Genomic DNA, 11,557 nt, shown 5'->3' with positions numbered 1-11,557 from the left:
ATCAAATATTTAGAATTATATAGTTTCATAAAGATACTCTGACAATACTCATAATAAATTAAGGTAAGATAGCGCTTTGTGTATGAAGAGTTATATATGAAACATATATAAAGCTATGTGACCAAAATACCCGTTATTGTGTTACTTATTTTCAGTGAATACGTTCAATGATATTTCAGGTTATTTCGGGGACAAGCTGCTCACAACTTTCATTAATTTTCTATTTATACTTTTTGTTTGACAGCTGTGTCCAGCTGTAATGACACCTGTGATGCTGTAGAGGGCAGCAGACGCTTTAATGCGGCTAGAGGAGAGGGATTCACAGGAAGGAGCAGAGGAAGACAATACTTTGGTGGTTCATAACACGAGACTCTCCAGAAAGCTACCAACTTAGTATTTTGTCACTATTTAAGCGTAAGGGAAGCTTCATAGAGTTAAGTGAAGGCGTTTTGATCAGACAAAGCTGCCATCATTGAACAAACTGACAGCCAAACATGTCAGATGACGGTGCAGCCAAATCTGGTGAGCTCGCCAGTGGAGATAATGGGCAGGACCCTTTGTGTGACTCTGTGCAGCGGGGCTGTAAACCCGCGGACCCGGAGCTCAACCTGACCCCTTCCTCCAGGTTTCTGCAGGCTGAACTGGAGCTGAACGCCCACCTCCGCCAGCTCTCCTTCAGCGAGCCCGTCCGATACATCTACAACCCGCTGGAGTACGCCTGGGAGACACACCGCTGCTTCGTGGACAAGTACTGTCAAGCCGGACAAAAGGTCCTGTTTCTGGGGATGAATCCAGGACCTTTCGGCATGGCACAGACTGGGGTAAGCTCAACATTCACATACATGTATATTTTATTTTATTTAGCGTGTTTATAATCACAAAAGCTTGGAAAACACTTGGGAAATTGACTACGCACCGATGGTCTTCGCTCATTGGCTACTAATGCGGAAGTGAAACCAAACAATAACAAACCTAACCTCATGCAGTTTGCTGTATAATCTGTAATTAAGAAATAGAGACTACCAATAACAATCTGGTGTGATGTATACAATTGGCTAGTATTTAATTGCATTTTATGATAACAACCCATGGGTCAGTTGTTTGTGATATTACTCAGAAATTACTTTGAAATAACAAAGCCTCCAGAAAGCCCCACATTCTGTGTGTTAGTTGGTGGGTGAAATTGAAATATCCACCACTGTAGGAGGTGTGCTGGTAACTTTATTACAAAGTATCATTTCTGAGTTTGATGTGTTCACAAAAGTTGAAATAATTAACATTTCCTGGCACAGGTCCCCTTTGGAGAAATCAGAGCTGTTGTTGATTGGCTGAAGATCACAGGGGAGGTGGGACATCCTCCAGACGAGCATCCAAAGCGACAGATCACAGGACTCGCCTGCACTCAGAGTGAAGTGAGTGGCGCTCGTTTCTGGGGCTTCTTCAAGAAGCTGTGTGGTGAACCAGAAGTGTTCTTTAAGCACTGCTTTGTGCACAATCTGTGCCCGCTCATCTTCATGAATGCCAATGGGAAGAATTTAACCCCTCCTGAGCTGCCTGCAGGCGAGCGGGAGAAGCTCCTCGCCCTGTGTGACATCTTACTGTGCCAGGTGGTGAAGGCGCTTGATGTCTCCATGGTGATCGGGGTTGGGAGGGTGGCGGAGCAGCGGGCGCGGCGAGCTCTGACTGCTGCAGATATCAGTGTGAAGGTGGAGGGCATCATGCATCCGTCACCCAGAAACCCAAAGGCCAATAAGGGCTGGGAGGAAGTAGTCAAAGCCAAACTGATAGAACTTAAAGTCATGTCGCTGCTGAACGAGAAGTAAGCCAAACAAGCTTCAATGGCACGTCCCTTATCAACCACAGCATGAAGTCACTCACTCTGACAATGGATCATGATGTGAGGGGTTGAAGGAAGAGACTGTGTGCTTTCACGATTAGATCAACGCTTTAACGTGCTGCTAAAAAAGGACAGGCTCAGAATCATCCTCACAGTTCAGTCTGTGTGTCTTTTGTTGTCAGCCTCAGTGACAACAGAAGACAACCCCAAAGACTCCACTTCAGCCTTACTAATGCTGTAAACACTTAGTTTCAGCTGATGCACGTGTTCTGGTTCTTCAAAGATCTGTCTTCCTTTCATTTTGAGATGGGAATACTTTACGAATAATAGCATTAAGGGAAAATTACATCAATACACTAACTTAAGTACATGATACTTGGATAAGTGAATACTACAAACATAAGCTCAGGGTGATTGTAAAAACATTTTATTTTACTTTTTTCGGTGGGAAAGCCAGATACTTAAAATGAGTCTGTTTGAGTTAATAATGATACATGCTGGGACGCACATTCAACTCTAAACAAAGCTATGAAAAGATCATTCAAAATGCATCATAGTGTATGCACATATTAAAATTTTAATTTACTTTAAAGGTATAGATTACCTTATTAGGTCAATTGTCAGAGTAACTGTTCTGCATTATACAAACAAGGTTACAGTTAAAAGAACACTTTACGGACCTGCTGCAGGTTTTGCATTGCAGTGTTCAGAAATATTCTGATACTACAAAAAGCCTTTTAAAAACAAGCTTTATGTAATTGTCATGCCTTCGCTCTTCTTCATGAATTGCTTTTTAATTGTCTTTTTTTGTAAATGTGTTTTATTTGTTTAGGCACTGACTTTATCTCAAATGTTCACATTCTTTTATGTTTCAATAAACATTTTAGTAATGATATATTTACATGATCTTCTTCTACTGGTGTTACAAAGATGAAGGCTTACTGACAAGTAATGCTAACATTGAGCATTTCAACATGGTATATTAATATACCAACATTTAACATGTTACTAACGCATGCTAACATGCTGGAAAGGTACGACTTTCAAGAACAAAAAGGAATGTCTCGTTGCCTACCCTGATAGTCTTTAGAGCTTATTGTTTTGGATTTATTTCAACCTTGTGAATCCCTCATATGCACCAACACCACCACCGTTTAAACTACACTGCCATCATGTGTTCACACATGGCACCACAGTTATTTCGCAATCACAGGCGGTGCGAGAGTTAGTCTTTTTTCAGAGCAATTTGAAAAGAAACATTCAAATATTAAATAGGTCACATATTAAATAAATAAGTTTGTAACACATTGTGGCTGTTTAGGGCCTTTTTACTTCGTTACTTTGTTTTAATAAAGTTGTTATTAAGGGTGATGTTTAGCCTTGAGCCCAGTGCCCCCTCCTCACCTTACCTCAGCCCCTCCTCTGCCACTACTAAGAACTGTGATGTGCAAAAACCACCAGCAGCAGATCCTGTTTCCTCTAACAGTAGCTTGTAATGGGAGTTGAAGTCTGCAACACCACTCTGCCTTCTGACAACCTGTGTGCTCCTGAACTACATCTCCCATGAGTCACCCAGCATCACTAACTTTACTTTACTGAACCACATGGTTCAGGATAAGTTGTGAAACTGTTGCACCTGACAGGACTGCTCATCACTTTCTACAGACTGATGCACAGCTCTGTCCTGCAGAAGGAAGCAGAAAACAACTCTGTCATCTCTTGGTGGAATAAGGTAAGAAAACAACCCTGATCTTAAGTCATTTAATAAATCGCAGTTTACAATTATTAGCTGTTCTTAGAAAGCTACTTCATCATAGCAGAGAGGGATTCGAATTAAAAAAGGCAACATGTATCTCTTAACTTAAACAATGTAGAGGCCTTCTGATGTAAATATATATTTAAAGTCGTTTTGTTTCAGTATTGGAATATAAAGCAGAACTTTTACTTTGAAAATCTTATATCATAACTGATTCTAGAAACTGTTATATTACAATTTTGATAAAATGTATGCTGCAGGCTGAGTAGGTTGATAATATTTATTATTGAAATAAAATAAAAGTATAGCAAACAGTGTAAGTGTTCAGAGCCACAAGCAGTCCTCTCAGTATCTTAGGTTTATGACTGATTACATGGTGTAACCTCAGAGCTCATTAGGTATACTATCTTGTTGTTGATGAACATATTGCAGGCCCATAGGCGGCCAGTGTTATTATGACCGGAGCTGCATTCCTGGACTGACTCTGCTATCACCTTTCATCAGCTGTTCTCCTCCAGACTGAAAGTGGAGCACATTTTCACAGGATCCACATATGTTTTCATCCTAAACAGCACAGCTTCCTCTTACCATGGATAAACAGCCGGCAGTGGAGTTTCGAAATGTGGGGCAGCTTTACTTCCCCCAAACCAGAGTGGAGTGTCACTACAGCCTGACCTCTGAGCACCAGTGGAGCAGCGGTGACTGGATAGGCATTTTTCAGGTAGATTCACACAGTTTAGTAACATTCCTCTACAATCAACTGGAAACAACATTGTTTTAAAAAAACTTCTGGTAGTGATGTGACAAATATTTGTTATCATGTCACAGGTGGACTGGACTTCAGTGAAACAGTATTACACATACACGTGGGCCCTTGTTCCTGAAGGCTACACTGAGGGCACCAATGTCAACTTCTGCGCACTTTTCCATGGTGAGAATCAAGCCGAACATTTAAAACAATGACGGTTTATAATTCAATAAGTATAATTAAGGTCATACTTATCTGACAGATCTCACTTTCTTCTAAACAACAACCATTCATCAGACCACAAAAAAGTCAATTATGGTGTACCTCAGGGATCTGTGCTCGGTCCTATTCTATTCAGTATTTACATGCTGCAACTTGGTACAATTATCAATAACTACAAACTTGGTTCTCATTTCTATGCAGACGATACTCAACTTTACATCTCCATTAAACCCGATGCCTGTCATTAGCTCGTGAAACTCGAACTGGCTCAACAATTTCACAAAGTTCCTGTATTAGAAATATCCGTGTCCTATTTGATCCAAATCTCTCATTTGAAGAACATAACAACAATATCACAAAGACTGCATATTTCCACCTACGAAACCACTTCCAAGATCTGTCACATTCTCTCCATGTCTGATGATACATGCTAGATCTGACTTCAAGATTTTACTGTTAACTTCAAAATATTATACGAACTTACTCCATCATACTTATCACCTCTAGTCACTCCTTATATACCTGCCAGGGCTCTATGATCTGAAAATGCCAGTCTCCTGATAATTCCAACAAGAAATAAAACATCAGTAGGTGGTAGGGCTGTCTCATACCAAGCCCCTCTCCTTTGGAATCGTCTTCTTACCCAAATTCGAGAGGCTAGCTCAGTCGACTCTTTTAAAGGTAATCTAAAAACACATCTTTTTGCATCAGCATTTAACCTCACTTAGTCCTCCCTATCAACCCTTTTCTAACACCACTCATTAGTGCTTTATTGTTTGTATTGTGCGTGTTTAACATGCCATGTTTACTGCTATGTGTGCTAATGTTGTTTTTATGATTTGAACAGCCCTTTGAGGTATGCTTTGTGATATTTGGCTATAAGAAACTGTGACTTGACTTGACCTTCAATTTGAGTGTATGAACATATGATAACCCATGAGCTAGCATTAGCATTCAACCACTTACTAGCTAGCATTGCAGTCATAGTGCTGTACAACACAATAGGAGAGGAAAGGTATTAATACCTTGCTAACGGTAATGTTAGGTAGCTAGAAGTAGTGTAATGCTACAGTTATGTTAGCTGGGACTTTTTTTTTCAATGCTAATTCTAGCTGTGTTGAATTAACTCTCAGAAGCTAATTGTCTGTTCAGTTTCTGATCATTCAGGAAGCGGTAACATGATAATGGTTTGTCAGATTTTCTAAGATTTTTACTTACAAACTTAAAATACAGCAATAAAACAGAATTTAAGCTCACCCTGAGCATGATGTCAAAAGAAAATGGCTACCAGGTGAATATTGTGAACGAGCTGCATCATTTATGGTTGAGTGTGGTCAGTTTGTCTGTAGTACATGTAACCACACCCAACAATGATGTCACAGTGAACGGATGCATCCTGGAGTACACTGTGACATCACTTAAGCTGTGAGAGGGTGAAACCACCAGAGGTCAGCAAAAGTCAGATTTTCTTTGAGCAACTGTTGATTAATTTATCAAAAACGTGAAAGTGTAACTTTCAGAAACAAGGAAACAACAAATTTAGATATGTTTGTGTCTACTTGATGCAGCGTTCTACCTGCCCCGCCCCAGTACTGTGGAGTATCAGTTTGTATATGTGGGTAAGGATGGAGAGGTGTGTGCCCGCAGTCGGTCCTTCACTTTCTGTGCTCCGAAGCCGCTGGACGAGCTGGAGACTCTGAAAGAGGAGCGAGACGAGGAGGACGGAGAGGAGGAGCTGCTCCTCGTCATCCCGAGGGCTCAATTGCTGCAGGTGGGAATAAAACATCTCAACACCATCCACTAACATGATAATTTAACAGCTTCACATTAAAATGTTAGGGGGGAAAAATAATCTCTCCACGTGTTGTGAACAGAGTCAGCTGGATGAATGCTTAAAAAAACAAGCAGATATACAGCACGCTCTGGAGGTGGCAAAAGAGGAGACCGAACACGAGAAAGAGAACAGCAAAATAGCGAGGATGGAGTGGGAGCTCGAGAGAGAAGCGATGAAGGAGGAGATCTCAGAGCTCAGAGACAACCTGAGACACAACAGTGACACGCTGAAGAAGATAGAGGGCAAACACAAGGTACAGACATCACACCAGATCTCACCACTTTTTACCTCAAAAATATTTCACTGATACAATAATACGTTTCAATTCAAACATACAGATTTTAAAGAGTATATATAATCTTTTTCTTCTCCCCACATTATTAAAAGGATGTGAAATACAGTCAGGAAAATCTTACCTATGAGCTGAGTAAACTACTGACTGAAAAAGCAGAGAGTCAGCAGCGAGTCAACGACCTGGAGGAGGACATGAAGGTCCTGAGTGACCAAGAGAAAGAGGGAAACATGGAACTGGAGAGGCAAGTGTTTGCAATAGTTTCTCACTTAAACATTTGCCTTTGTATCATTTTTTCCCCTGGGCCTAAAACCTTTTTTTTTGTCCCACAGACTGAAGGAGCGAGTGAAGAAAATGTCCATTCAAATGAAACACGACGAGGAAAAGAAAAAGTCTCTGCAGGTAATACACAATATTCATAAGGTTTCCTATGATGTCACTTAGGGTGGGAAGCTAAAAGGCTGTAATAATGTTGTTTATATTTTTTGTAGTATTAAAGTAAGGAATCTGACAAATAAAATCTAGATTTATCAGCACCTAAAAATACAACAGAGGTAAGAATGAAATAAAAGCATTCAACCACTTCCTAATTAACATTACTATTAGCTACTTTTTTTTGTATAGTTCAACACTACTATGTTGGGATTCATTCACTTCCTAGCTAACTGAAATAAGTGCTAGTAAGTGGCTGAAGGCTAATTCAGCTAATGTAAGCATTCAGTCACTTGTATTTACACCCTTTTAATTATATTGTATAACACTATCAAATAGTAATGTTAGCATTTAGTCACCTCCAAGCTAACGGCATCATAAGCTGGTAAGTAACAGAATGCTAATTCAGCTAATGTAAGCATTCAGTCACTTTTATTCAGTAGTGTTAGCATTTCGTCACCTGCTAGCTAACAGTGACAATAGCTAGCTAGTAAGTGGCTGAAAGCTAATTCAGCTAATGTAAGCATTCAGTTACTTTTATTCAGTAATGTTAGCACTCACTTTCGGTAACGGTAGCAATAGCTTGTAAGTGGCTGAATGCTTACACTATCTGTTGATTGACTGTAGCAAACAGGTTATCAAACACATTGTTTTCACTTGGACTATGGCCCAATGTCTCTTTGGATTTTCTCTATGAATTGAACTATCTAAATCTGGAAGCGTTGAAATAATAATGATTTGCCAGATTCCCTAAGTTTACACCACTTACAACTTTGAACACAACAGCGTGAAATAATGTCGTTTTAGCTTCCCACCCTGAGTATGATGGCAGATAAAAATAGCTGCATAGATAATATGGTAAATTTTTTTGTGCTTCTTCTTCTATGATAGTTAACACAGATGGAGGAAAACCTTAAATAAAACAAATCAGGAGTAAACATGACATGTTTTTGTTGCATTTCCCCTCTGCAGGTGGAGAATGAGGCGGCTCTGGTGGAGGTTAGAGGCCTGCAGGAGCGTCTGGAGGCTGCTGAGCATGTCGCAGAGAGCCTGCGCAGGGAGCTGAGGGAGCTGGGCACCCGTCAGGGCCACGTCAACACTGAGCTGCACCAAGCCCGGCTGCAGGTGGCCCAGCTCACCCTGCAGCTGTCCGAGGAGGACCTGATCCTCAGGGAGGAGCGCGCCAACTGGGCCCTTGAAAGAGAAGCATGCAAACATGTAGCAGAGGTAAGGATACAGTAGAGCCTGACACTGCACTGGCATAAAGTAAGTGTCATCATGACATTATTGTATGTTTTTTTTATGCAGGGTGATGTAAAGAAAATACAAGAACTGAGCTGTGAGGTGCAGCAGAAGGAGGAGTGGCTCCAGGAGGAGAGGATGGAGAGGGAGAAACTAGAAGTAGAGCTTGGGAGAGAGAGAGACTGCTATCGAGTAAGTCAATCAAAATATATTGCAACACTATTATCAGCCACACAAACACATTCAGGCATCGGAAATAACCGCTCGCGTGCCACAAATCTGCATCATCAGTCGCTCATGTTACATTTTGGAAACTGGAGAACGATGGCAAAGTTCAGCTCCGTTCTTTAATAACTCGCACACAGGCGCAAATAGAAAGGCTTCCATGAACTCTGAGTAAACATTTCTTCTCACTCTAATGTGAGCCACCGCAGGACAGAGGACAAGCCAGGTCACATGTGTGGGTGTTCAGATGGTGTGAGTATACTGTGCTGCCCCCTGCAGGTGCTGCTGGGTGATGCAAAGCAGGAGCTGCAGGAGGTGAAGGCCAGTCTGAGGAGAGCCCAGAGAGAGAGAGAGGAGATGCAGGAGGACAAACAGGCAAGGGTCTTCTTATGTTACAATATGTATATTTATAAGATTGGTCTTTTAGCCGACTGTGTTAAATCCTTTCAGTTCACATTCTTTGTTTCGTCCTTTTCTTCAAACCTCCTCTGGGTTCAATCTCTGACCCTCACAGGACCTGCTGACTTACATTCGTCAGTTGGAGCGGAGGTTGGAGTTTGTGTCAGTAAATAAATCGAATGGAGAAAACCTTAAATGCATCTGTGAGTTATGAAGTCTCTTTACAGCATCACTATTTCACTGCAGTATAATAAGCACCAAAGTAAAGAGTCTGTACTGATTCAAACAGCTCCTGAATCTTCCTCTGAGGATGCCGAGAAAGCTCCCTCAGCGTCCTCCAGATCAGTGTGTTCTCCTCTTTTCCTGTCTGCTCACCTGGAACGACCCGACAGAGCCGAGATCCCGGCTGAGACACAAGACCAGAGCAGAGAGGACACAGCCACATCTGACACTCAGGTATGCCATCCTATTCAAAGCTAAACAAGGTGAACTAACACCTGCAGAGGGCAAATATTTGACTAGCTTCCCTATAGCGTCTCAAAGCCCCCTCCCTCATCCTGCAAGATTTAATGCTGACAGAAACCATGACAGTTTATTTGCTCTGACTGGATTTAAAGAAGGACACATGGAAGATGAATAACAATCACAAGAAGGTGGTTTTGTTATCTCTTCAGTCATCTATTAGTGATTTCATTATTTTGGCCATTATTTATACTTTGGTTTCATGATGTCAAAGCACACAAACTGTAGTAAAAAATAGGGTTATAGATTATAGATTATGGATGTAAACTTTAGATAAAGGTTGCAAACTACAAATAAGGTTCAATAGGCTATAGAGCAGGGCCACAGACTTTACATTAGGGTTACAGACTACAGATTAGGGTCATAGATTTCAGCATGGAGTAATAAACTATAGATTAAGGTTATATATAATATATATTACAATTACAGACAGTTTGCCTTAATTAACAGTCTTGTTACAGGCTAAAAAAAAGTTTAAACTGCAGTGTACCAAGGACAGGCTGAACAACACGTTTTCACATTGGTAGGTTTGAGACGTCACAAACCTAAGGAGCCAATCCCGTTAAAGGACGGGGTGACGCCATGCATATCAGTATGTGTAACCTATGGCAACCACTTCGGTGATGCACGAGCCAGCTGTATCCGTCATCGTAATTTCCGCAAACTCACTAATGACTACTAACGTTAATGTTACTACTACTAATTACTTCATTTCAAGCTAGCTACGTTTCAACAAGTTGCCACTAAATGACGGCAGAGACGTGTTTTGTTCTCGGCTGTAATTTTACGAACGGAGACACGTAGTGCATAGTAGGTGGGGACCGTGCAGATTAGAGAATTTTTAATGAGGGAGAAGGAGGAGATGCCTTGGGAGGATTTTTACAAGGTAATTAAACGTAATTTTCAGAAAAAAAGCAGAGCATTTTATCTGTCTGAAAACATGACTGGAGCTGTTCTTTAACATGATGAGCCGCACTTTATTTTGAAATCTGTTACTGGTTATATTTGGAGGTATGACGTTTAGATGCTAATACAAGCACTGCAGTTCTATTATAGATGTTACATTTAAAATCAACACACACTAATCAGCATTTTGAATGTTTAATTAGGACGTGATGAAGCAACACTGTGATCCCCGAGCCGATGTAGGGAAACAGCTGGTCCTCTTCAACCCCATCCTGAGGTGACTATTCTGGCTTCCTTCCAGGTCACAAAGTGCAAAACCTGTTTTCTCCCTCCGTGACTGGAAGCACCACTCCCAAAATATAATGAGATGACTTCACTCACACTCTGGCAGACTGGTTTAATATAGCCGTCGTTCCACTTGCTTTGCACTTTCTCTTCTTGTTGGAAAGAGTCATGAGAAGCTCTAGAGTGTCAAAATAAAAGCGTAATAAAGCTATGAGAGTAAAAATAGCAGCAATAAAACAAGCGATACATCAACAGGAGTACAGACGTTTGATTTATTGTTGTTATTAATTATTCTGTTCTCTTTTTCTGTGCAGTGAGCTGGCTGACGCCCCCATGTGGTAACACAGGGAAGGATGGACGTCAATGCAGGACAGAGGAAAACCTTGTAGCGTTTTGTGATTATTATATTGTTCTTTTGTAGCGTTTGTGTAGAAATTAGCCTTTAAAAAGGTGAAAACCTCTTACCTAATGATGCCTAATGCCTGTATTCAAAGAAATCATGGTGCCAAGTCTTAAATTTAGATCGTTTAATAAGGTTGTGTGATGGTTTTATTACTGCTTTAGGATTAGACTTTCATACACAGACGTGTATTTAACACTCTGTAACTTTCATATTGTAGCCTTTAGCTCGTTAAAATGTGGTTTGGTAACAATTGTTTTAAGGAAAGTGTCAAATGATGCCTCTCAAGGATGCAGCGAATAACTTGACTTTCATACATTACATCTTGTTTTGCAGCCTTGTAACCTCTGCATGCGAGTGTGAATCCTGAAACCCAGTCAAGCGCGTGGGCGTGTGTGTAACAGACGAGTGCGAAATGTTCTGCTGCAGCCTGTTGAGGACAGTGTCAGGCTGTTAA

General features: G+C 40.9%; 2 protein-coding genes across 2 annotated transcripts; both read left to right on the top strand.

Moving 5' to 3' along the window:
• The first annotated feature begins 340 nt into the window (after positions 1-340).
• On the top strand, positions 341-2,402 carry smug1 (single-strand-selective monofunctional uracil-DNA glycosylase 1). Its single transcript, XM_069678732.1, has 2 exons — positions 341-821; positions 1,293-2,402. The coding sequence occupies exons 1-2, from the start codon at positions 495-497 to the stop codon at positions 1,821-1,823; spliced, it is 858 nt and encodes a 285-aa protein (XP_069534833.1). The 5' UTR covers positions 341-494; the 3' UTR covers positions 1,824-2,402.
• A 1,780-nt stretch (positions 2,403-4,182) lies between these two features.
• On the top strand, positions 4,183-9,467 carry LOC138605467 (calcium-binding and coiled-coil domain-containing protein 1-like). Its single transcript, XM_069677738.1, has 11 exons — positions 4,183-4,314; positions 4,422-4,524; positions 6,132-6,334; positions 6,438-6,650; positions 6,785-6,933; positions 7,022-7,091; positions 8,094-8,348; positions 8,430-8,555; positions 8,868-8,963; positions 9,103-9,190; positions 9,277-9,467. The coding sequence occupies exons 1-11, from the start codon at positions 4,183-4,185 to the stop codon at positions 9,465-9,467; spliced, it is 1,626 nt and encodes a 541-aa protein (XP_069533839.1).
• Positions 9,468-11,557: the final 2,090 nt, after the last annotated feature.

This window comes from Semicossyphus pulcher, unplaced genomic scaffold (assembly GCF_022749685.1).
Source record: "Semicossyphus pulcher isolate SPU_LCO1_2020_fin unplaced genomic scaffold, fSemPul1.0.p SCAF_3, whole genome shotgun sequence".
In the NCBI taxonomy this organism is placed as follows: domain Eukaryota; kingdom Metazoa; phylum Chordata; class Actinopteri; order Labriformes; family Labridae; genus Semicossyphus; species Semicossyphus pulcher.
This window is presented reverse-complemented; position numbering and strand designations above follow the sequence as displayed.

Excerpts from the sequence above, each read along its gene's own strand:
- smug1 (XM_069678732.1), top strand. The coding sequence starts at position 495 with ATGTCAGATGACGGTGCAGCCAAATCTGGTGAGCTCGCCAGTGGAGAT. Across the intron at positions 822-1,292 it reads TCGGCATGGCACAGACTGGG|GTCCCCTTTGGAGAAATCAG; the intron begins GTAAGCTCAACA and ends TTCCTGGCACAG.
- LOC138605467 (XM_069677738.1), top strand. The coding sequence starts at position 4,183 with ATGGATAAACAGCCGGCAGTGGAGTTTCGAAATGTGGGGCAGCTTTAC. Across the intron at positions 6,335-6,437 it reads CGAGGGCTCAATTGCTGCAG|AGTCAGCTGGATGAATGCTT; the intron begins GTGGGAATAAAA and ends TGTTGTGAACAG. Across the intron at positions 8,349-8,429 it reads CATGCAAACATGTAGCAGAG|GGTGATGTAAAGAAAATACA; the intron begins GTAAGGATACAG and ends TTTTTTATGCAG.